The sequence below is a fragment of the Eubalaena glacialis genome, chromosome 19 (assembly GCF_028564815.1).
Source record: "Eubalaena glacialis isolate mEubGla1 chromosome 19, mEubGla1.1.hap2.+ XY, whole genome shotgun sequence".
Lineage (NCBI taxonomy): Eukaryota > Metazoa > Chordata > Mammalia > Artiodactyla > Balaenidae > Eubalaena > Eubalaena glacialis.
In genome coordinates this window covers 36,580,291-36,605,220 of record NC_083734.1, presented here as the reverse complement: position 1 = coordinate 36,605,220, position 24,930 = coordinate 36,580,291, and the positions used below count along the sequence as shown (strand labels likewise).

Below are 24,930 nucleotides of genomic sequence, written 5' to 3'. Positions count from 1 at the left end.
GATTTCTTGACAGTAACCAAACACAGTGAGTGACCATTATAAACAAGAAAAGAAAGGCATTCATTTGTACTTTGTGAGATCCAGCTGCACCTGGAGAGAAAAGACACCCCTTTCCCAAGAATTTACAAGGCAAAGTGCATTCCTTCAAGGGAGCATCACGGGGGTGGGGTGGGGTGGGTGGTGGCAGTTTTGAAATGCAGGAAATCTGTCGCCTACTATCTCAGGCTGAACCTCACCTCATATGAATGATCGAGCCATGAAGTGGAGTTAAAGATATACTTGCTTAGCAAATGCATTCCCATTGCCACAAACTCAGTAAAAACTGGCTGCAAATGAGCAAAACATGTAGATGAAGGAACAAATGAAAGCAAAGAATGCAGTTTCATGGAGCCAGGGCCTAGCCTGTAAGGAAGGAGAATAGACCAAAGCCAGAAAAATGAAATTAACTTGTTAAACACATTTATTGAGCTGTTAACAATAACCAAACACAATATATGACCTTTGGAAAATAAGAAACAGCAAATGGATCAATCTGATCTTGGCAAATCCTACTACACATATATGACAAAGAGGGGTAATAATTCCATTTTTTAATAGTCTGTGGTGATATATATATACAATGTGTATCTCTTCAATGTCTGTCCTTTTTACTTTTTAAATTGTTGAGTAAACAGAAGAATCACAATCTAGAAATGTGTCCTTGGCCAACTTTGTCTTGGCTCACCTGTCACCAGCACCCTTAAAGGATCCTAGGACACTATTTGAGATTACTTGATGCAAAGAACAAAGTCCACTTGATGCTGTCAGAGCTGTGTTTTCTCCTCTCTCTCTCTTTTGGAAGAATTTTGTAATATACAAGGCTGAAAATTCTCATTGGGTAGATTTATTTGTTTCGGAAAACAGTATCAAAATTGTAATCAGGTTAATTGGTTATTTTCTTCTAAGACCTCTTATGAATGAGCCTTTTGTTTCTAAAATTTAACTTCCCATCTTGGGGGCTGTGTGAGTGTGTATGTGTGTAGATATATTTGCATGTGTGTGTATGTGTGTGTGAGTGCTTGTGTGTGTATTTGTGTGTGTAAGAGATGTATTCCTCTGCCAAGGTTTTGCAGACAATTTTCATGAAGAAAGGGCCAATCCAAAGAGTGAATGAGGCTTGAGGGAGGGAAGGAAAGAGAAGAAAGAAGGGGGACAGTTTAGGTTACATCAATTCATAGTTGTAGCATTTCACTGAGGTGGGATTCTTCTTGGCTTACTTTCCTATTTGAGGAGCCATTCATTTACTAGAACGAGAGAGAGAAAAAACAAAACAAAACACACAAACAACACAAAACAAGGCATAATTGGATTAATTTACACACAGTTGGGGGGGCTTATTCCAAAGGGGAAGGGACAGTTTTCTAAATGTCTGCTTACTTGTATGTATCCCAACTACCCTCTCCACTTTCTTATGAACCTCTAAGGCCTGAGTTATCCAATAGAGTTATCACTAGCTACATGTGGCTAATATAAATCTAAATTAATTAAAACTAAATAAAATTTAAAAACTTAGTTGCGTTGTCACACTAACCACACTTCAGATATTCAATAGCCACATGTGGCTAGTAGCTACCCTATTGGACAATGCAGACACAGAACATTTCCATCGTCTCAGAAAGCTGTAGTGGATGGTGCTGCTTTAGACCAGGGGTGGGCAAATGACAGTCTGCAGGCCAAATCCAGCTGTGAACTGCTTTTGTAAATAAAGTTTTATTGGAACACAGCTACAACCATTTATTTACATATTGTCTATGGCTGCTTTCACCCTAAAACATCAGAGTGTGACAGAGACCCTATGACTCACAAAGCCTATATTTACCATCTGGCCCTTTGCAGAAAAAGTTGGCACTCCAGGTGTGTCCCTATTCCATCTACTTCATGATTGTTGTGAGGAGCACATGAAAGCCTGGATAGGGAAACTCTTTTGAAACAATAATGTGCTGCCTAAATGTGGGGACTATGGATGTTACCAGGCAACTTTAGAAGCAGCTACCACCTCTACCCTCCACTTTATCTCTCCAACTTCCTCCACATTTCTTTCTTTAATTTTCTCTCTCAGACACACCCAGAGCCCAGGGGTTAGATGATTTGGCTGGGTTTGTATGGCTTGTTAGTGTCAGAACCATGGCAGCAACTTGGGTGTCCTAACTCCTGGTTGGGGGCATCTCCACGACACTGTCCTTCCTCCACCTTCCTTTCCATGTTGAGAGTTTATGACAATGATCAATAGGTACTTAGTGTGTAGAAGGGAAGAGAGAGGGCTGGGTGTGGACCAGAGGGTTATGGGAGGCGGGAGGCATCTTGAATGTCCCCTCTAGTAGGAATTATAGTCACTTCTAGGGACATAGCACTAGAAAAAGATGCATTCAGACACACACCTCATTGGGTCCCAATGGTCTGGCATCCAGAATTATTTGCTCACCTTCTATGGGAAAAGGGGGTCTATTGTGTATATAACTAAAAGTGTTAATGCTTCTAGTTGTCCTGTTTTAACACATAACTTTGGGAAAATCAGCCTCTCTGGGCTCCTCTGTAAAAAGGCAATGAAAATGCTGTCTTGCCTGAGCCAGACGAGATTTAAAGATTTGGTCTCTGTCTCTGTTTATGAAATACAGACTTTTTCAATAGAAAAGCACCATGTAAATGTCACTTATAATTATGACTCCTCTGATGGGAGACAGTGCCTGGCCTTTCAGAGTAGGTGTGAGCAGGAAGACTGGGCTTGGCCTGTCTCCACTGCCCTCTGAGCCACTGAACCCACCTCTATACTGAAGCTTCTGGGCCCGGTTGTTTGGACAGTCCTTCCCCTGTAAACTGAAGTTGATGTTGGTGCGGATGCAGCGGTTGTTGAGTGGCTGGACGGGCCTGAAGTTGTCACTCATGCTCAGAAAGATCTGAGATGGTTGATTCTGGCTGAGCAGGCGTAAGGAATGCATCTGAGGAGAGAGAAACAGCTGTGAGATCCACCCGTACTCTTAAATGTACCAGGAAAGAAGTAAGACCACGTAGACTGTGGCTAACCCGGACAGTGCCAGCTGTGTTGGAAAGGGCACCTAAGGCCTCCACAGACCCTGATTCATGGGTTCAGTGAGTACAACCCACTGACACCTCCATGCTTGGAGGGAGTCTTGCTTCAAGCTCCCTGGCTCCTGTGTGCCTCTGAACAAGTCAGTGATTCCCTTCTGTCCTATGACACACTGTCAAAGGAGGAAACCCAGCTGGGTGTTCTCCAGGGTCTCTTCTTTCTATCACACCTCGGGGTTCAGTAATTCAGGGAATTATTCTCCCACATAGGTATTATTCAAACTACAGTGATTGGTCCAGGAGTCAGAGCTAAACTAAGCTGGATTAATTCAGTTCCTTTTCTGTGAATATCAGGATCAGGAGCTGGACTAAAATGTTTGTAGCCATGTTCCACCCAGGACTGTGAAGCTAAAGAAGACTCTCTAGCAGTAGAGGAGAATGAAGCTAGGGTGCAGGAGGGAGCAGGAGAGAACAGAGAGAAAGGGCTTCTGGGGTTCTGATACCAGTGACTTCCTGACATCAATTTCTGATCTTAAATTCCATAAGATGCTCCAGTATCTCATGGATAAATCCTTTTTCTAAGCTGAAGTTAGCTGGAGGGGGTTGCTTGTCACTAAGAGTCCCAGTAAATACAGATAGCATCAGGTACTTCAAATTGTTCAAATCGTTGTTGGGTTGTAAATACATATCCTGTAAAGGAGATTGGATTTGCTTCCTTTGCTTATCTTTCCTCTGAGTTTTTATAGACCCTCGTAATCATAGAATAGACTCATGTAATTTACCCCCCTCATTATAAAGAAGAGAATTCACTTCACAGAAGTGGGGCAACAGGCTTAGGAGCTCATAAGGAGCCATTAACAAAGCTGGCCTCAGAGGCCAGATCTCCTGGTTCCCATCCAGTTCTGAGAAATACTAGCCAGCCTAACTAGGAATACTGTGAGATGCTCTAAAAAATCCCACATTCAAATATGTTTATGAAATGCTACATATCATATTGCCTCTTCTTGGAGACTGACATGTATATCATTCTAAAGACCCTGAGAAACCTCCCAGCAATGAAATCGATTTAGCTCTTTTTATTTTATTTTGTGTCTTTTATTCTACTTTATTTTTTTAATTTTTTAATTTTTTTAACATCTTTATTGGAGTATAATTGCTTTAAAATGTTATGTTAGTTTCTGCTGTATAATGAATCAGCTATACATATACATATATCCCTATATCTCCTCCCTCTTGCATCTCCCTCCCACACTCCGTATCCCACTCCTCTAGGTGGTCACAAAGCACCAAGCTGATCTCCCTGTGCTATGCAGCTGCTTCTCACTAGCTATCTATTTTACATTTGGTAGTGTCTATATGTCAATGCTTCGTCCCAGCTTACCCTTCCCCCTCCCCGTGTCCTCAAGTCCATTCTCTACGTCTGAGTCTTTATTCCTGTCCTGCCCCTAGGTTCATCAGAACCATTTTTTTAACATTTAGAGTCCATATATATGTGTTAGCATATAGTATTTGTTATTCTCTTTCTGACTTACTTCACTCTGTATGGCAGTCTCTAGGTCCATCCACCTCATTACAAATAACTCAATTTCATTTCTTTTTATGGCTGAGTAATATTCCATTGTATATATGTGCCACATCTTCTTTATCCATTCATCTGTTGATGGACACTTAGGTTGCTTCCATGTCCTGGTTATTGTAAATAGTGCTGCAGTGAATATTGTGGTACATGACTCTTTTTGAATTATGGTTTTCTCAGGGTATATGCCCAGTAGTGGGATTGCTGGGTCATATGGTAGTTCTATTTTTAGTTTTTTAAGGAAGCTCCATAGTGTTCTCCATAGTGACTGTATCAATTTACATTCCCGCTAACAGTGCAAGAGGGTTCACTGATAAAGCTTTTTCAAACATATTTGACCAAACCATCCATTTTGCTCTGCCTTTTGAACACTAGAGTTGTAGAGCACACTTTGGGAACTAACCCTGCTGTATTTTCTCACTCAGACAGGTAGCGTGCATCTATAATTAGTTCATGCTAAGCCCTTCCAGATGCTGATTCTTTAAACATAAGTGTGATGAGCTGAATTGTGTACCCCCAGATTAAAAAGTTAAAGTCCTAACCCTCAGTACCTCAGAATGTGACCTAATTAGGAAATAGGGTAATTACAGATATAATTAGCTAAGATGAGCTTATTGAGTTTGGCTCTAATCTAATATGACTGATTGGGGTAGGTCGTAACCCCATTTGACTGATGTCCTTATTGTGGGGGGGGGTTGGACAAAGAGATACAGACATTAAGAGAATGCCATATAAAGATGAAGGCAGACTGAGGTGATGCCCCTACAAGCCAAGGAACACCAAAGGTTTGCCAGAAAACCACCAGAAACCAGGGAAGAGGCATGGAACATATTCTTCCTCACTTCCTCAGAAGGAAACACTTCTGCAGACACCCAGCCAGTCTTCACATCATCTTCCCCATTAGCTAAAAGACCACAGAGAAGCTCACCTGCATCCTGGTTATATAGACAGGTTTGTTCATTATTATCCAGCTTGCCGTCTCATAGCAGGGTGGAATAGTCATTGACCCATCATAAGTAATGAAACTAGAGGTCTCTGGATATAGTTCCTCTATATTAAGTCCCTGTAGTAAATATGCATCATCTAGAGAAAAAAAAAAAAGACTTAAGAATTAGGTTTCTTGAGAAAGTGCTGGTGTTGCTGATAAATTTTTTCTTTTCAGATTCCAGAAGACTGTAACTCTCAGGATGGGCTACAGTAACAAACAGTTCCCCAAATCACAATCACCTTAAACAAAGAAGGTCTGTTTCTTGCTCGGATACAAGTCCATTCTAGGTTGTCTGAGAGCTTCCTGCATGTCACTGTTGTCCATACTCTGGGACCAAGACTATCAGAGGAGCTGCTGTCTAGACCCTTGTGAGTCACAATGATAGGAGGAAAAGTAAGCATGGTGGAACATATGTTTGCTCTTAAAACACTGGCACATGTTGGCACATGTCACTTCTGCTCACATTTTGTTAGCCAAAGAAATCATATGGCTAAGGCTGATGTTAGGGATTTAAGGAAGCACATTCCTCCTATAGGATGAGACAATGAATATTGGTGAACAGTAATGTGGTCTACCACAAGGACAATAGGAAGAGCCAAGTCCTTGGTTATGGTCCCTGATACCTGGACCCATAATATTATAGTCACAATGAAGTACACAGTTAAAGCCTTTAGGACCCGTTAAAACATTGCCTGGTCACCATTTTTATTTATTAACATTGCTTAATTAAGAGAACATTAAGAAAATATTTTTAGAAAAGTAAGTCAGACCAAATCCTACCGTGAGATTCAACTGTTAAGTTCAACAACTGATTTCATTTTTGTGGCTCTCCTCTCCATAAGGCCCATACAGATAACCCTTTGTCTTACACCTATTCAAGGTATTCATACTCATATATCTTTTATTATTAAATATACTTTTTCAATTATAAAAGTAACATAAGTACATATAAGACTATATGGAAAAAAGAAAGAGGAAAATAACTCTGATCATATAAAGCAATTGCCATTAACATGTTGGTATATTTCATTCTGATTTTTAAATTCAATGCATTCGTTGTATTTGTATAAAATTATAATGTACTGGAGTTTTCAAATATCAATAAATTTCAATGAACTTCTCTCCTCCTCTTCTCATGATCCTTCCTCCTTTCTTTCTGCAGACTCTTTCTCTCTTCTCTTGGCTTCTAAAACACCATACTTGGGATTCCTATTTTTCTGGCCATTCCTTCCAGGATTCTGTTTCTGGATTCTGATTTTCTACCTGCTTTTCTCAGTGTTGGCATTTCCTGAGGATCAGTCCAAGGCTCTTTCTTCCCTCAGTCTATATTCTCATCATAGCCCATCTACATTCATGGCTTCCATTGCTCTCTGTACCCCAGTGATCTCTAATCTATGTCTTCAGGAGTCTTGCACCCACTAGTTTGCCATGAGTGTCCACCACTGTGGCCGGCCCAGGGAGCCTGGAGAACACATGGCAGGGACCCAAAGCCTGGCTGGCAGGGGGATAAGACCCGCTCCTCCAGTCCTCCTAGGTTCACAAACATTTTCTCATCCATGTGTTCAACTCCCAGTGGGAAAGGACTGACTCTTTGGTGGTTGATATAATCTCTCAAATTCAGTATTGTGCATGTATAGTGGTAAAAAAGGACTTTCACATACAGCTGGAACCTCATACTGTCCTAGTAAGATTGGTCAGGCATATAATAACATCTTCATTGACAAGAAACTGAAGATCAGAGAGGCAGAGTGACCTGCCCAAGGTCAGAGAGCTAGATGGTAACTGCAGAGTGGAAAGTGGAATCCAGCTCATCTGACTTCCAGGCCAAAGTCATTCATTCATTCAAAAAATGTTCACTAGGCACCTCTTAGCGCTGGACACTGGGTTAGGCTCTGGGGGTAGAGCAGTGAACAAGAATAGATGCCTGCCCTCATTCTAGTTGAAGAGACAGATAACAAATTGCAAAAAAATATATAATATGTTGACCCTAATATCAGGGTGGTGATGATAAGTGCATCTTGGCCCAGGCTGTACCTACTTATCCTGAGCATTAACACTGCTAATCCATTTTCCTGGGCAAAAACCCCTTACCTTCCCCATCTCTTCCTCCAGAAATTGCTCACTCAAGTTTCTCTGATAGGCAAGAGCCATCTTTGCCAAGGAAATTTGGATTTCAGAGCTCCTTTTCTTGCCAACTGAGTTAAGGACAAGTCAACTGATCCAGTGGTTTAGAACAATGTAAATAAAACCACTGTTTGCCTGCTTCATCCTAAACTGTCCCTCCTGGCCTCTGCCTACTCTTATAGAGTAACTGAACTTCTCCAGGGCTCTGTCCACAAAATGCCCATGAGAGAGGTTGGTCAAGCTGGATTAGGAGACCAACACTACGAGAAAGGGCTTTCTTTCTCTTTCCATTTAAATATTTCTACCTTTCTATCAAAATATCAGGGAATCAAGACAAGCCCAAGGAGACAGAGTGATTGGAATATGGCTGGGCTGGATCTGTACTCTGACTTGTGCAGTCAGATGGTTCCATGACAGAACTGTGGTGCCCAGAGTACACACTGATGTGATGGTCCTTGGATGTTAGATCAGATGTCAACACAACAAGCTTATGTTGAGTAGCCACCGTTTGGCTCTAACTATTTCTTAAGCCCCTAGTATGTGTCAGGCACTAAGCTAGGTATAGGCAAGCAGGATGTAATGTAAGTGAATACAGCAAGAAGCCACAGAGATAGTGATATATATCTGCACTGGGTACATTGAGAGGCTGTCAGTTATGCCTGGGGGTGGGACTGCAGAGGATTAATTGAGGAGCTGACCTGAACTGCATCTTGAACAACAGGAGGTAATCAGTGTGTGGCTGGTAAGGGTGGCTGTCAAGGGCACTGTAGATGGTCACGGTAAAGAAAGCTAAAGACACAGAGCAGCGCATACTCGGGACGGCTAGTGCATAGGTAAGATGCAGGGAAGGGGTGTTGTGAGGAATAAGGCTGAGGGGGTGGGCAGTACAGGCCATGCCCAGAAGGTCCTTCTCTGTGCTGTTGGGAGTTAGGGTTTCATCCTGTAGGCAATATGGAGCCACGGAAAGGTTTTAAGCAGAGGAGTAGCATGATCAAATTTGCACTTAATGATCTTTCCTCTGATGGTGGCTTGGCCTGAAGATTAACATACTGAATGAAAAAAGGAAGTATTTGGCACATCTTTATTAAAGGTCAATGTGATTTGTTTAACCAAGCTTGCACTTGGAGCACATTGGGTACTCTAGCATGCTGCTATTATTGTATTTTTTTAAAAACATCTTTATTGGAGTATAATTGTTTTACAATGGTGTGTTAGTTTCTGCTTTATAACAAAGTGAATCAGTTATACATATACATATGTCCCCATATCTCTTCCCTCTTGCATCTCCCTCCCTCCCACCCTCCTTATCCCACCCCTCTAGGTGGTCACAAAGCACTGAGCTGTTCTCCCTGTGCTATGCGGCTGCTTCCCACTAGCTATCTATTTTACATTTGGTAGTGTATATATGTCCATGCCATTCTCTCACTTTGTCCCAGCTTACCCTTCCCCCTCCCCGTATCTTCAAGTCCATTCTCTAGTAGGTCTGTGTCTGCTATTATTATATTTTATTTTATTAGGGGTGGTGGGGAGGAGAGATGGAAGGAGACCGTAGAATGAGGGGCATTCCAGGCATGACTAGAGTAAAGAAAAAGAACATTTATGTTTTTCTGAAACTATAATTAGCCTCTGTGTTTCATCTGTATTTGAGGACAGGGTTGGTGTGTGTGTGTGTGTGTGTGTGTGTGTGTGTGTGTTGGGGTCAGGGGGAAGGCCAGGAGCAAGAGGTTACGTTTATGGATTTAACCCACATAGCAGGGTAAAAACCTGCTTCCAAAACACTCTTGTGCTGATATCCCAGACTCTGCTGCTGTGGTCCTGCCAGGAGATTCCTCTTCACCCATGTCGCCTGTGAGATGTGCAATGGTTGCCACAGAACATGGCAGCTTCTACCCTCCCACAGTCCTCATTCACCACTTTGTTCTTCCCATGAATCTGCTAATATGCATACTTCATCTTTGCCCTTTTAATTTCCTCACACTACAGAACTTGGAAAAATCCCCATGTGAAGAATGTGAACTTTGGTCTCAGACTGGAGTTTCAGTGCTGGCTTTGCTGTTCACCATTTGCATGACCTTGGACATGCAGGTAACAATCTGAGCCTCAGTTTCTCAGTATGCAGATGGTTGGAGTGGACAGTGGACTGAATGGTTGTGTCTCCCTCAAATTCATAGATTGAAATCCTAATCCCCAATGTGATGATATTATGAGGCAGAGCCTTTGGGAGGTGATTAGGTCATGAGGGTGGAGCCCTCATGAATGGGATTAGTGTCTTTTTAAAAACAACCCCAGAGGGCTCGCTCACCCTCTTTCTGTTATGTGAAAATCCAACAAGAATTCTGCAACACAGAAGAGGGATTTCACCAGAACCCAATCACGCTGGCACCGTCATCTCAGATTTTCATCCTTCCACAACTATGAGAAGTAAATTCTGTTGTTTATAAGTCACCCAGTCTATGCTGCTTTATTATAGCAGGCTGACCTGCCTAAGACAGAGTACTTGCCTCACAGAGTTGTTTGAGGAACAAATGAGATCACACTTTTCAAGTACTTGGCACAGGGCCTGGTCCATGGCAAGTACTCACCAATACTAATGTCCTTGCCCAGTTTCCCTGGGATAACCATTGCTTGGCCTCCCCAAGCCTTCCTGGCTCTCCCCCACTGGGTTAGTGCCTTCCTTTTACACCATATTTACTGAATAAGCTTGCCAATAATTAACTTACCTATTTGAATGCCCCAGTAAACTGTGAGATCCTTTGGGAGAAGGGCTTCCATCTTTTATCTCTGATTCCCTAAGCCCTACCATGGGGTCCATTACATGGTGGTTGCTCATTAAACATTGGTTGCATGAATGAATGAAATGGTTTCTGCCCAGCAGCTTCACCTGCTGGTGGTTCTGGACAGAAAATAAAGGAGGAAGAGGCAACATCATCTGTCAGATTATGGGAGAAAATCTCTGAGGCTTCAGTCTATACCATTAGCTTAAATACATGCTGCTCACCACTACTCCCAAATATGTCATACCCCAGATCTCAGAATGAGATGGAGACTGTTGCCTGTCTCCATGCGGCGTTACTGTTTCTGCACCAAACACACCTGTGCGTTTACATTGCTGAAACTGTAATGTGTGCATTTAACAAATAACACTTGTCCTCATGACTCACCATTCTGCCTCAAAGGCTGCCATTAAATCACTGTTTTATCTTTTAGGGATTGGAATTTGAGAACCACTGACTACCTTTTTATATCTTCTTTTCTCCCCACAGAGACTTGCTTGATGTATTTGGCAGGAAAGAGGCAGTGGGACCCAAGAAAGTTTTCAGCTCTAGTGTCAAGGAACACTGGGGTGTCTTCCATGGCTTACCAGGTCAGGAAGTAATTATTACCCACAGACTACCATGTCCATGCAGCAGCCAGCAGAAAACCAACAGTTTGTGCATGTCAGTGTTATCCTCTGCTCATGGTAGACAGAAAGGAGCCCAAGAACTAATGTCCTGAAAGATGGATTCTGCTCTCCAAATTCTCAAGGCTCTATTCATTAGTAAGGATGCCAAAGATCTAGAGGTCAGAGTTGTTTATAATCAGAGAGATAAAAATTTGGGGTGAAGCTCAGAGGCCAATAGGCTGATCATGCATGCCTCTGCTTGTTTTAAGGATATTTACTGAAAGGAAGTGATGGCATGAAATAAATTTTCATGGGTAGTTTTATAGAGAGGTTTCCTATCATCTATCTATCTATCTATCTATCTATCTATCTATCTATCTATCTATCTATCTGTCTGTCTAACTATCTATCATCTATTTATCTTCTATCTATCATCATCATCATATAGAGGGCAAAGCCCTGGACTTCAAGCAGGAGTCTTAATTCAAGTCTAAGTTCCAACTGTGGCTTTGCCAGTAACTTACTCTTTCTTCATGGATAAGTCATGTAACCTCTTACTTGTGGGCACCAGAATATTCTGGATAATTGCTAAAGTCATCTTTAGGTTAAAAAATAAGCTATAGACCCCCAAATATCCTTCAGTATAAACAAGATTACATAGATAAATTTTTCTTCCATAGGTCAAATTTTTGGTATGACAGTGTTGTAGTTTTTTCAATGTGTTGGATATACCTCTACATCACAGGAAGACCCCTTGGATAACCAGTAGGTAGAGAATATTTATGCACAGGTAATAGCCCCATGTTATTCTTTCAAATGATTGGAGAAGGTAACAGCTGTGCTTTTGATTTTATGACATGCTTTTGCTGAATCTATGCCTTATACTGAGTTCTTAGTTTTGGACACAACTCCCAAGCTGACTTTTTCTTTCCTTCCTTTCTTTCTTCCTTCCTTCCCTCTTCCCTGCTTCCTTCCCTCCCTGCCTCCCTCCTTCTCTCTCTCTCTTTATCTCTCTCTCTCTCTCTCTCTCTCTCTCTCTCTCTTTCTTTCTTTGAAACACACTGTGATGAAATGCCTAGGATCACATAGTGGGGGAATCTTTCCCTTAGTCTGAACTTTGATGGCAGCCTCTGGTAAATGCATCGTGTTAACTTATGTGACATTGATGAGATTTAACATCACCCGGCTTCCTGCTTATGAAGTTCCCATTCAAAGAGAATGATGCCAGTGAGAAAAAGGCACAGCAGTTCCAGAAATCAATACTGGACTAACTTTTGATTAATATGGAACTCTTTGGCAATTTTCTCATATGGAATGACATTTCCTCTTGTAATCTGAGGCAAATTCAACTGAAATGAAAAAAGACAATTGCTAAAGAATAAAGGAATATGATTTTTCATTTTATACAAATGAAAAATGAAAAAGAAGGCCTCCAAGAACTGGATTCAATGGAGGTAAGATGTTCCTTTTCTTGCTGACTATAGTTACTACTTGGATTGCAACATGGGGAGTGGAATGCTGCATTTTGCATTCTGTGAAAACATTTCCAAAGCCATTCATTTGAAATGAAAGCACAAGTTCAATTAAGCATAGAGAAAGTCACCGGGAGTAACATGCTTAAGCTCCCTGGTGATATTTCATCACATTTAACACTGTGTTCCTCTGAGGAGTGAGTGCACAGAACACCTCCCAAGGAACTGAGAAGTATAAGGCAGTTACAAGTTGGTCTATCCTTGCCTACACATTCATGTTTTAGTCAGGGTTGGGGTAGTGGGGGCTAAAGCAAAGTTATAAACAGGCAAGTCTGAAAAAAAATTTTTAAAGGGCTCAAAACACGATGTTTAAAAGCTTTCCTCCAAACACCTTGAGTTGTGTGCCTGTATTTCCTTGCTGGAAATACGTATTAAGACAATAACCAGACCCTTTTAAATTTGGAATCTATAATCTTTTGGATTCTTATTGGACTGAAGTTCACCATTGTATTTATTGTCTATGAAATGAATGGAGTATATGAAACTCAAAGAGAATGAAGCTACTAAAATACTCCACTGTCCTAGGACCCTGGAAGAAAGTATTCATTTATGTGTACTGTTCTAATAACAACTCCCTCTTACCCATTTAAGAAGGTTCTTTGTTCCACTTGAAAATATAAATATTCTTTAAAAAAAAATAATGCTGGCCCCATGAAATCAGGTGGATAATCAAATGATAAGAATGTCACCTTTTATGTAATTGGGGCTCTGTGCCTACTTATTAATTACCACAAGGAAAATGGAGGGATATTGGCATTTTTCCAATACACTATACTAAACAATTAAAATACTTCAAGTAAATTTCGAATATCTCCTCCATAAAATCCATTTTTCAATGCCATGATTTCAGTCTTGACCCTTAATCTGTTGAAGGCGAATTTAACTTTAATAAAATGGATTTTCTTTAGAAGACTTTCTAAATTCAGCCTGAAATTAATTCAGGCTGGTCTTTTCCATCGTCAGTCTGGGTTAGTGAGAGTGTTTTATAAGATTTGCTCAGATATATGAAATCCAAGCTTTCAAAGAGAGTGGAAGCTCACTAGGCTATTGCCATCCACTGCACGGGTCCCACGCAGGAGCTGGGTTTCATTAGAGTAAACAAGCTCTGTTGTTTGTGTGCCCTGTATTGCATTCACCTTGACTATAACTTTTATTTAGTTTTATAGTGACCTGCCTCCCACCCTCCAGGAAGCTGGATTTGACAACAACATACCTTAGGATAATTTAGAAACACATGTTATTATGCACCTGGTTTATACCAGTCAATGTCCAGGTAACTGACTTGTTGCCTTGTTTAATCCTCATCCCAACCCTCTCAATGTCAGTATTAGTATCTTCATTTTATTGATGAGGAAATTATCTCAGAGAGGTTAAGAAACTTGCCAGAATTCACACAGCAAAGAAGTGGTAGAGCCAGGAGCCCAGGTCTGCTTAGTTCTATATCTCTTCACTAGAACACATTGCGTCCCATAAGTATAGTGACTTTTACCAGAATGTTGGCTTCCAAAATTCCCAGTCCTTTTGGCAAGATTCTCCTTCTTTCCATCTTTTATGGATTACCTGGCATTGATTTTCTCAACTGGCTCAATAGAATGATTTTGCACAATTCCTTTTTTTCTCCCTAGTCATCTAATGTATGTTCAAATCAAGCAAATGGATTGTGTGCCTACTGGCTGCCATTTTGTAGTGATTTCACCCCATGCTTCCATGCTTACTCCTGCCTCTTTGTACCTCCTGAGCCAGTTGATGAGACAGACATACCAGAGCCTCTTCCAGGGTAGGATTTAAAAGATATCTTTAGAAATGATTTACAATCTTAAGTCATGGGGATCTTTCAAAAGTGAGGATATGTCCGCCTCTCTTCTCTATTTATTCTCTCCCATGATCTCACCCGGTTTAAATGCCATCTGGATCCCAATGACTTCCACATTTATATCTGTAGTTCTGTATCCTGAAATCCAGACTCATATATCCAACTGCCTACTCCACACCTCTTCTTTGATGCCCATCTTGAGTTTAACATATTTGAAATTCTGATTCCCTTCTTATCCATGAATATGCTTCATCCATAATCTTCCCCATCTCAGATGATGGAAAAGTCTTCCTTCCATTTGCTCAGGCTAAAAACCTTAGTTATACTTGACTCCTCTCTCTCATATCACACACCCAATCTGTCAGTAAATCTCTTGGCTCTACCTTCAAAGTATACCCAATCATTTCTCATCACCTCCCCCAAGTTGGCCTGATCATGATCAACATTGCTGAAATCATCTCCCAACTTTTGTTCATGCCCCTATAGTCTATCCAAGCAAACAGAGCGATCCTTTTGTCAGGAGATCATGTCACTCTCTGCTCTGAGTCTTAGATTGACTTTTCATTACAAATGGCCTCAAAGGGAAAGGCTGATGGGGAAGATTGCCCATCTAGTACCAATCTCTATACCTTCTCTGGTTTCTGTATGTGCCCAATAATGGCAATGCCACTGTGTTCCTTTGAATGACAGTGGTTTCCACTGGTAGTCACATGCCAAGGGACAGACAGGAGCTGCAGGGGGCTTAGGATGGTGTGAGCCTGAACTTTTAAAGTGCCCACAAGTTCTGTGCATAGTTTATTCCCTTCCAGAGTGGAAACAAGTGCAAAAAGCAAAGAGATGGCTCTTTAAACTGAACTAAAGTTGGAATTAAGAGAAGAACATGCCAATAAGCTTCATGTAATGTGAAAGTATCAGCATTACAACTAGTTTTAACACCTCAGAGCTTAGCTTTCCTTGCTCCTTATGGAGGAAGACAGTAGGAAAGTAAGAGCATAGAAAAGTCCCCGGGAGGACCTATGATGGAATGCTTGCTCTCCCACTATGAATGAGTAAATTATTGTTCAGGAAATGTTCACTCCCTCCCAGACCCAACTCCCTGGGAGTATTTTGATGAAGGGCTTGGACATGTGACTTGATTTGACCAGTGGAAGTTGGATAGAAGTGACAGTGTGTGAGTTTCAAGCCTAGGTCTTAAGGAACATCACACATTTCTGACCCCCAGCATAAGAAGTACTTGATCCCAGAAAAATGAGAGCTATGTGGAGCCGAGTTGTCCTAACTGACCTGCAGACCTACAGAGCCACTCCAACCAACCCACAGATGCAGTAGTGAGAAATCAATGCCTATCTCTGAATGCTTGTTTACTATGCAGAAGTTGCTGACTAATAGAGCCACTCATTAGATGTGTGTCCTTGACAAATGGCTTCACTTCTTAGAGCCTTGCTTTCCTCATCTATAAACTGGGATAACAATTGTACCTATTTTGAGGATGGAACTTTGTGAGCACAAGGTAAGGTGCTGCACATGAAGCTCTAGCACAGAGCCTAGAGTGCAGAAAGTGCTTGGTTAGCATCTCTTCCTTGTTCCTGATGCTGAGCACTTTGCAGAGTGGGTACCACATCTGCGTGAGTGTGGCAGACTGAAGCTATGCTAGGGTGTAGTTCTGGGTAGCAGCAGAAGAACGGGCTGGTTGGGAGAGTGGGTGGGGGCCAAGGTCAGTTGTCCCTAGGTAGTGTGTTTGGGTGGCAGCTGTGGGAACCCATTTCTTTCTTGCTTGCTTAAAAGTATGAAAGCAGGGTACTCTGATAGTTTCCCCTGAGCAGGTGGTGTTGTCTTTGTCTCTACCATAATTCATGGGCCAATGAATAACCTGCTCTTCCTGTAGAGCCTCCAGGGGGACTTCCACGCTTGTGTTTCCTACACACTGGCTGTGTCCTCGTGCATGACTCCTGTTTCAGAAACTCCCCTTCTTGCCGCCTGCTGGTCAACCTTCCAAGGGCTGGCTGCCCTGGGGCGTTCAGCTGGAGGGAAGAGTGCTAGTGCTTTCCTTCTGAGAAAATCAATCCCTTTCAGCCACAGTGTCCTGGGCATCACAGTGTCTAGGCCATTCCCACATGTCGGGCCAATAATTATCCCTGCAGTGTTACTTCCTTCAGGTATGTGATAAGTGCTCCTGGGAATACATCCATTATTCCCCAACAGTGTAAAAGCACAAAATACCTGTGATTAGGGATGTAAAGCGGTTACCTTTCCCCATACTGGGTCTCTTTATCTTGCTTTAGTTCCCTTTGGCCCTGACAGATAGATGAGGGGACAAGAGAAGAGGGCGCTCTTGCTCTCTCTTAGTCCCACTTCTAGGAGCCTATATCTAGGGCAGTGAGGGCATTTCTTCAAATATGCTTCTGCATAAACTCCTTAGCCTGTTCTCAAGACCCTTCAAGATCTGACTCCAGACCATCTTTCCTGCCATTCCCTCTGCCCCTGTCAATGCTACCGTAGGGAGCCATTCATTTCTCCATTTATTCAGGCCATCATGAATGTTTATTGGATGTGCTGTGGGCACCAGAGGAAGAGCTGATGAAGGCAAAGTTCCTTCCTTTGAACTATTGAGTCCTTTAAATGCTCTCCTTGCTTTTGTATATGCTGCTTGGAATCTCCCTCCCTCCCTCCCTCCCTCTTTTCTTGCTTTCTTTTCTTACCAAATGTTTACTCATCTATTCAGTGCTTATTTGAATAGCAATTGTTATGTATAACCTTGCCATGAATTTTAGGCAGATTTTCTATGATCCCAAAGAGTTCTGTTCCTATTTTAATACATTGTAATTTTTACACGAATTAAAAAAAATTTTTTTAACATGTATTTATTTATTTGGCTGTGTCGGGTCTTAGTTGCGGCATGCGGCATGCGGGATCTTTCATTGTGGTGCTTGGGCTCTTCCTTGTGGCACTTGGGCTTCTCTCTTGTTGTGGCACGTGGGCTCCAGAGTGCATGGGCTCAGTAGTTGTGGTGCACGGACTCTTTAGTTGTGGCGCACAGGCTCTAGAGTGGCAGGTTCAGTAGTTGTGGTGTGTGGGCTCTCTAGCTGTGGTGCATGGGCCCCAGAGCTCGCAGGCTCAGTAGTTGTGGCACGTGGGCTCTCTCTAGTTGTGGCACACGGGCCCTAGAGTGTGCGGGCTCAGTAGTTGTGGTGCATGAACTTAGTTGCCCCACAGCATGTGGGGTCTTAGTTCCCACAACCAGGGATTGAACCCACGTCCCCTGCTTTGGAAGGTGAATTCTTAACCACTGGATCACCTGGGAAATTCCCTGCTATACAAATCTTTATGAAACACTATGATATGTCTGTCTCTCTGACTAGAGAGTGAGGGACTCATGGACGGGAAACATGTTCTATTGATCTCTCTATTCCCTGGCACTCAGGACCACTTAATAAATACTTGTAGCAAATATTTAGTGAACAAATGAATGAAGGTCTTTGGTCTTAACTTTGCTGTCCTCTTCAGCTATTGCCAAAGTCTGTCCTTCTCAGTTCCTACAGACCCAATGGGGATGAGTCAGCAGGAACACCTCACTAGAAGTAGATGAAGTTGAAGCTCCCCTCAGCCACAGAACTGCTATTCATCATTGTTTCCAGCAAGATCTGTCACCCTGGCTCTCTAGCCCCTATTTGCATCAGAATTGATACCTGTTCATGAGAAAGGCCATCTTCCCATAGCACAAACCCATATGGATGCTTTCATCTTTGGCAGCAGCCACATCACTTAATATTAATCAGACCAGAGCTAGAGGGAAGTCCCACTAATGATTGACTCTGTAGCTGGCAATCTCTTAGATTGTGTGTTGAGGCTTTATGTGTGATTTCATGGCTTTTCATGGTCTCTAAACTGCAAATTCAAGATTATTTGAAAACATTTAATTTAATTTTTATGCTCTTTTAATCAAAAAAGTTAAAAAACTAATAATCCTTTATGGGAAGTTATAAAAACTATTTGCACACAAGACAGAAATATCTCCCTTTGCTGAGCAATCTAAGTTTGAACTTAGAGAGGACTCCATAGGGGTACTGATCAGGAAGGGTGGGATGGTTTTGGAGATAACTTAATTCTTCTAGGTGATTCTCCAGGTTCATTCATCACTGCCAGCATCCCCAACTCCAACCTCTTCATATGGAAGTGACTTCATATGGGAACGAGTGCCTGTGGGGAGGGCTGGTGTCTGGCCCATCTTTTTATTCCAGGAGCCTCACTTGGTGCCTGTCATGAGGCAGGTATGCAGGAAATGCTTGCTGAATGGATGAATAATTGAACAAGAGAAGGTTTCTCCATACTCTCCTTCCAGCAGTCTGAGGTGAGATCTGTAAGCATTCACTCTGTCTTTCCACATCACCATTGGAGGTAGAAGCACCAGTGGCCTCCACCAAGTGAGGACACGAAAAGGGGATGTTAGAATGTTTGTGTGTTGCTTTTTACATTTGCAAAAATCAGATTCAGAATCCTAGATTTAGAAGGACCTTAGAAATCTGAAGTTCAACTTCTTCACTTAACAAATGAGGAAACAGAGTCAAAGTGAGGAAGTTCCTTGCTTAAGAACAAAATTGGCACATGAATTCCACTTTTCTGGTCACTCCTAATTAGTTAAAAAATTTTTTCCTTGTACTGTTTTCTTTCATTCCCTTGGTGTGTGCTATTTCCCATAACTATCCCCAAATCTTGCAACCTCTGGGATTGCTGTGGAAGACAGTAGCATCCTTTCCCCTCTACTCCCTTCAACTTTGCACTGTTCTCTCTTTTTTGCTTAAGGATTCTGGGGATAAAACACTCTAGAAACCCAAGGAAACTGGACAGAGTTCTCTATGTCATCGTATCACACATGGAAATGAAGAAAAATGCCACCCTCCTCCACCTGAAAGGGAGACCCAACGACACAGAGAGGGAGATGTGGTCTCGCTGAGGGCTTCTGGATGTTTTGAAGTTGGACCCAAACCACCTGGTGAATGCTTTTTCAATCACATAATTGGCAAAGCCCCAAATGTGGCCAGCTGACATGGTAGAGTCTGTCAGCTAGCAGAGTCCCCCAGCTCTTTACCAATCCATGGGATAATGATGACCATCATCATAATAATCATTATTGCCTTAGACAGGCGTGGATGACAAAGGCACTCTGGGGGCTTCTGTTTGAAATGAGCTGCTTCTTAGCCAACCTTCACTCTCCAGAGTGACTTTCTACAGAATTAAAGGATCATGAAGCTGAAAGTGGCCCTTGGAGATCATCAGTTCTGCCTTTCTGCCTTCAGACAGGACTAACCTTTATAGAATATTTGCTATATAGGAACTTGAACCAAACTTACTTTTATATGTTATTCTTGTGATAGTATCTCTGTTGAGCATCCGATTAAGAAATGGGTTTGATGAATCAGAAACCTAGGGGAGAAAAGAAAATATTAATAACTGGGCAGTACGATTTCAAGATAAACATTGCCTCCATGCATTTACTTATTCACTCATATTTATTGAGTGCATAGCATGCTATAAACACTATGATGGCTGGAAATTCAGAGATCAAATATATAGAATCTACTTTCCAGAAACCACAGTCTAGAGAAAGAAGACAGGTAAGTAACCTAATGCTTATAATTTAGTGTGAAGAGTGCTATGATAGAGTTACAGGTATGATGATATTAGAGGAAGACTATCCACCTGGGGAATCTTAGGCACTAAGGCCTGAGCTAAGTCTTGAAGGATCGGGGGAAGTTAGCAAAGATCTTTGGTGGTATAGTGTGGAAAAGGAGGAAAGGTGAAGAAAAACATGACATACAGAGGATTGTGCACACACGGACATGGGAGAACTAGTCATGCCCGGTGAAGTATTTCAGTGTAGGTGAAGGTGAGAGTATGGGGGAAGGATGCGAGGTAAGGATAGAGAGGTAGGCAGGCGCTAGGTCATGTCAGGTTTTGAGTGTCATGTTAGGGCATTTAAACTTTATTCTGTAGGGATGGGGAAATATAAGAGGGTTTTAAATAAGGAGTAGGGAGTGACATATTAGGAAGGGGATAGTTATCCAAGTAGAGAGTGAGAGAAAGAGTACCCAGAGCAGTGATATCAGGAGATGAAAAAGATCTCTAGGATATAATATAGAATCTTATACCACTGCTCAGTATTACATGAATCAAATATATCATAAGCCATGTCATTCATTTAATCAATCAATCATCCATCAATCTGTCCTTCCATCCATCCAAAAAATATTTACCAAATTCCTATTATGGGTGACACATTTTATTAGATGTTCAGGGATCAGTTCCCATTTTATGCCCATGCTGTTAGGTCTCCAAATTCCTTGTTTGGAGAACAAGCCAAGTTTCCAGGGGCTTAAGCCAGGGAACCACAATTTGGAGACCGTGATGGACCCCCCACAAGACTGTGTATAGTGTTTTCTTAACAACTCCCTTTTACTCAGCCTTTTTCTAGGGACCATTGTTCATCCTAGTTATTTTTCTCCTACATTGCTCAGCTGTGCTCTGTAATTTACACCTCAGTTGCTAATCGGATGTTGTGACACATCAACATTTTAAATCTGATTTATTCTGAGGGTTGGAAAAATTGCAGCAGATGATTATTATTATTAGATAAGCAACAGGTAATTTTTAGTTTGCAGAAAGCACAGACTATTTTCCCTCCATCTGCCTTTCCTATCCCACGCAGTTTCCTGGGTGTGTTGTTGTGGTGACACATACACCAAGGGGAGCTTGGTGAGTGACAATGTTCAATGGAGGTAAAATCCCACCCCAAATGGAGAAAAGTCCCAAATTAAACACTACTGATCCCTGGAAGCTTTAGTGCTGAATCCAATTTCTACTTTGACATCCTCTTCAGCTATTTAAAAGATAGCCTGAAGCTGCCTGTTTGTGCTGATGCAGCCCATGAAAGGAGAGACAAATATAGATTGTCGTGGCAGGTGAGGAATCTGCCATGTCCCTTAATCAGGTGCCTTGGTTTCCTGGTACCCGGTGAGTCTGGGCAGAGCTAACATTGGGATTAGACATTTTTGTGCTGATTAAAAATAATTGAAAAATTTCCAAAGTGCACACAGATGATTTGTGGGCTCTAGCATGTTGGCTGTGTGGGTGAGAGGATAAAATATGTACTTGGAATAAGTGAGCTTAAGTGGGAAGTTAATGGTGTGTGATTGAGCAGCAATTATAGCCAAATCTCAGTTCCCTGTGGTCATAGGAAGGGTGGGGGATTAGGAGGGGACAGAGATAGGTAAAACCCACAGGTAAACAAATCTCTTGTTTTAACAAACAATTCCAATGCTTTTATGGCTCAGCTTTTGGGCCAGGGTGACATCTTGAGGGCTCAGCTGACCTAGATACGGGGCCTCTCATTTTCTGTTCCTGCCTACCTTGAGGCAGGAACTGGGGAGGGGAGGCAGAAAGATCAGCAGGAGGGGAGGGGTACCAGAGATTCTGTTCATGTCATTTCTAGGTACCAGTGTCCAGCACAAGTCTGGCCTGTGTCCCATGCTCAGTCGGTATTTGGGGATGAGTGAATGACAAGTCACAGCTTGGATAACTCACTGTGGAGCATCTGGGAGTTGATTATGTTAGACAAAGATAGAAGTGCTGTGGCTTATTTTGAGATCTAGCCAGAAAGCCTCAGGTTTGCTCAGGGAAAAAACAGAAGCATCCCTAAGAGCCAAACTGGCCTGAGAAGATGCAGGAGCTAGTTACCATCCTTTCACTGACCTCAGGGTCTGGGGCATAAGTTCCACTCAACAACCCGCAGGGAAGCAGCAGGACCTGCATCAGTAATCTCGCTGGAACGAGTGTTTCTGCAGGAGCTTGTGAAACACACCAGTAGTTTGCAGTTAGGAGGCTGACTTCCTAGTGAATCAATCACACTGTCAGCTGTAATGTGCCTGCACTTCCAGGATGATATACACTGACTTAGGAGCTTTGAGCAAAGTGAGGCAATGTCAGTGGCAGAGGCTGAGGCACTCACCAAAGGTCAGGAGCTGTTGGGCAGCCCATGTTGGCCATGAGAGTTACTCATGGAAGGCCTGGCATTGGGAAAGCCACAGGGAATGTGAGCCCCTGGACATGCATGGTGCAGTTTTGTGAAATATCTTTAGGCTTCATAACAATAAGCCTGACCCAGGTTGAATGCATCAGTGGCTATCAATATCATAATTGGGGCTGGTTGAGGGATATATGTATTTACCCCATGTTTGTGGGCAGCATGGGGATGTGGGGGAAAAGTTTTTAAATGTTGTTTTCTCTTTTGTCCCTCCCAGCTCTGTGAATAAGGTCATTAATAAGGTCATTGACTTGCTTTAAAGTCAAGCAAGACTTGGGTTCCATTCCTGTATGGGCTGTTATGAACTACATGAATTAGGATGGAATGTCAAAGATTCTCTGAACCAATTTCCTCATCTGCAAGATAGGGACATGATGCCCACACCACAGGTTTATTATTAGGGTTAAATGATAAAATATATGTAAAGTACATATCTCAGTGCCTGGCATTCAGGAATCCATTGTTTATTATAACAGGGTCTGTGATGATGCCAAGAGGTATAGAGCAAGGACTGGCAGGATCAGTCTGTACCAGGACCAGTTTCCTTTGAGAAGTCACATCAGGTATTAAGAAGGCACGACAGCTTAAAAATGTACTTCCTGGGACTTCCCTGGTGGTGCAGTGGTTGAGAATCTGCCTGCCAATGCAAGGGACATGGGTTCCAGCCCTGGTCTGGGAAGATCCCACATGCGGCGGAGCAACTAAGCCCGTGTGCCACAACTACTGAGCCTGCGCGTCTGGAGCCTGTGCTCTGCAACAAGAGAGGCCACGATAGTGAGAGGCCCGCGCACCGCGATGAAGAGTGGCCCCCGCTCGCCGCAACTAGAGAAAGCCCTCACACAGAAATGAAGACCCAACATAGCCATAAATAAATAAATAAATACATAAATAAATAAATTTATAAAAATGTACTTCCTATCTTTTCCATCAAAAACCCCTGTACTTTTCCATCAAAGACCCCTTCCTATTTTTGCCAATGACAAGCTAGACGAGGTGGGGTTGGTGGCCAGTGGCAGCAATATGTCACTAATGCCTCTGTCCAAAGTTCAGCTCTACTGGGGCCACAAAAAGGCCTGACCTGACCCAGGTGAGGGAGAGTAAGTTAGGAGGTGGTGTGGCCAGGCAGGGCAAAGTGCTTGTTGCAAAGGGTGATGCTCTCGAGGAGGGAGGGGAAGTAGTGACTGGGGTTGTCCCTGCACTCATTCTTCTGAGTGATGCCTGGGGTTGCCCCTGTGCCCATTCTTCTGAGTGATGATGATGCCACCACAAAAGCTCTGTTAAAACTCACTAGTGCCAAATGCTGAATTTCTATTGACCGTCATCAGATTCCAAGTTCTGATTGGAGCACTTCCTCTAATGGTCTGGTTAAAACTTCCCAAGGGCCTAGCACAGTGACTGCCAACTTTTAGAACTGCCACCCTTTGCTTTTGTTTTTTTTCCCTTTTGGAAAGACAGTTTCTTTTGTTTTTGTTTTTGTTTTTTTTTAATTTGCAAACTTGTTTCACTCAATAACTGTCAAAATGTTAAAGGTAATTATTTTTTAACAAATTAGAATTTGCTTGGTTGAAGGTTTGTTGTTGATGATGACTGTAAGAAGATGTGGAACCTCCCTAGAATGTCATAAAGTCAGCATTGGTGACCTTTGCTTAATTATTCACAAGGATGTTTACAAAGGAGAGGGACAATGGAAGGGAAAGATGATACTCAGAGCAATTGTGGGAAGCTGGAGGGAGCTGTTTAGTGCAGTGCCTGGAGGGAAGAGATATCTCACATTTTCCTTTCATCTCTTTTTCCAAGGGTTATCTGATGGACAGGTCATTAATCCTGCTGGGTGTCAGTGAGAAACCATCTCCCCTTCTATTGCTTCCTTCAGATTCTTCTGCATGAGTGGGACCTAAAGCCTGCACCTGGATCCAGCACTCTTTTTCTCTCTAGGACAAAAGCTACCTGAATCCTCAGGCCCCAGTGCTCTGAAATGGAACTCATTGTTTTTGCATCTCACTGAAAAGGGCTTTATTTTTCATGAATCTCATGGAAATAAAAGTCACCCCCTGCAGCTTTTCTTGGGCATAGATATTACCTCTGTTGCTATTTCTAAGATCCAACAGGACGGTAAACTGATATTCTGATTGGGGTGGGAATGGCAAGAAGAGAAGAATGAAGGAATGCAATACACTTACTTTTATAAATATAGAAACTACCACCAATCCATTTGGACTCTTTGCAGCTTCTGTGACATTGGTATATAACTCATGGTTATAGTGGATGAGCTGCACCTGGCAGGAGGGAAAAACAATAATAAGAACAACAATCTAACATTAAAAGATGTGAGGTATGGCATATCCACCCTACATAAGGGTAAACTGTAAAGTACA

At 42.3% G+C, this 24,930-nt stretch overlaps 1 protein-coding gene across 1 annotated transcript in view; it reads right to left on the bottom strand.

Annotated features, from left to right (window-relative positions):
* Window positions 1-1,260: 1,260 nt before the first annotated feature.
* Window positions 1,261-24,930, bottom strand: part of CA10 (carbonic anhydrase 10) — a 638,185-nt gene continuing 614,515 nt past the window's right edge. The window contains exons 5-9 of the mRNA XM_061176004.1: window positions 24,736-24,831; window positions 19,827-19,899; window positions 5,568-5,722; window positions 2,801-2,975; window positions 1,261-1,283 (exon numbers count right to left, since the gene is read on the bottom strand). Coding sequence (XP_061031987.1) covers window positions 1,261-1,283; window positions 2,801-2,975; window positions 5,568-5,722; window positions 19,827-19,899; window positions 24,736-24,831 — 522 coding nt within the window. The remainder of the gene's footprint in view (window positions 1,284-2,800; window positions 2,976-5,567; window positions 5,723-19,826; window positions 19,900-24,735; window positions 24,832-24,930) is intronic.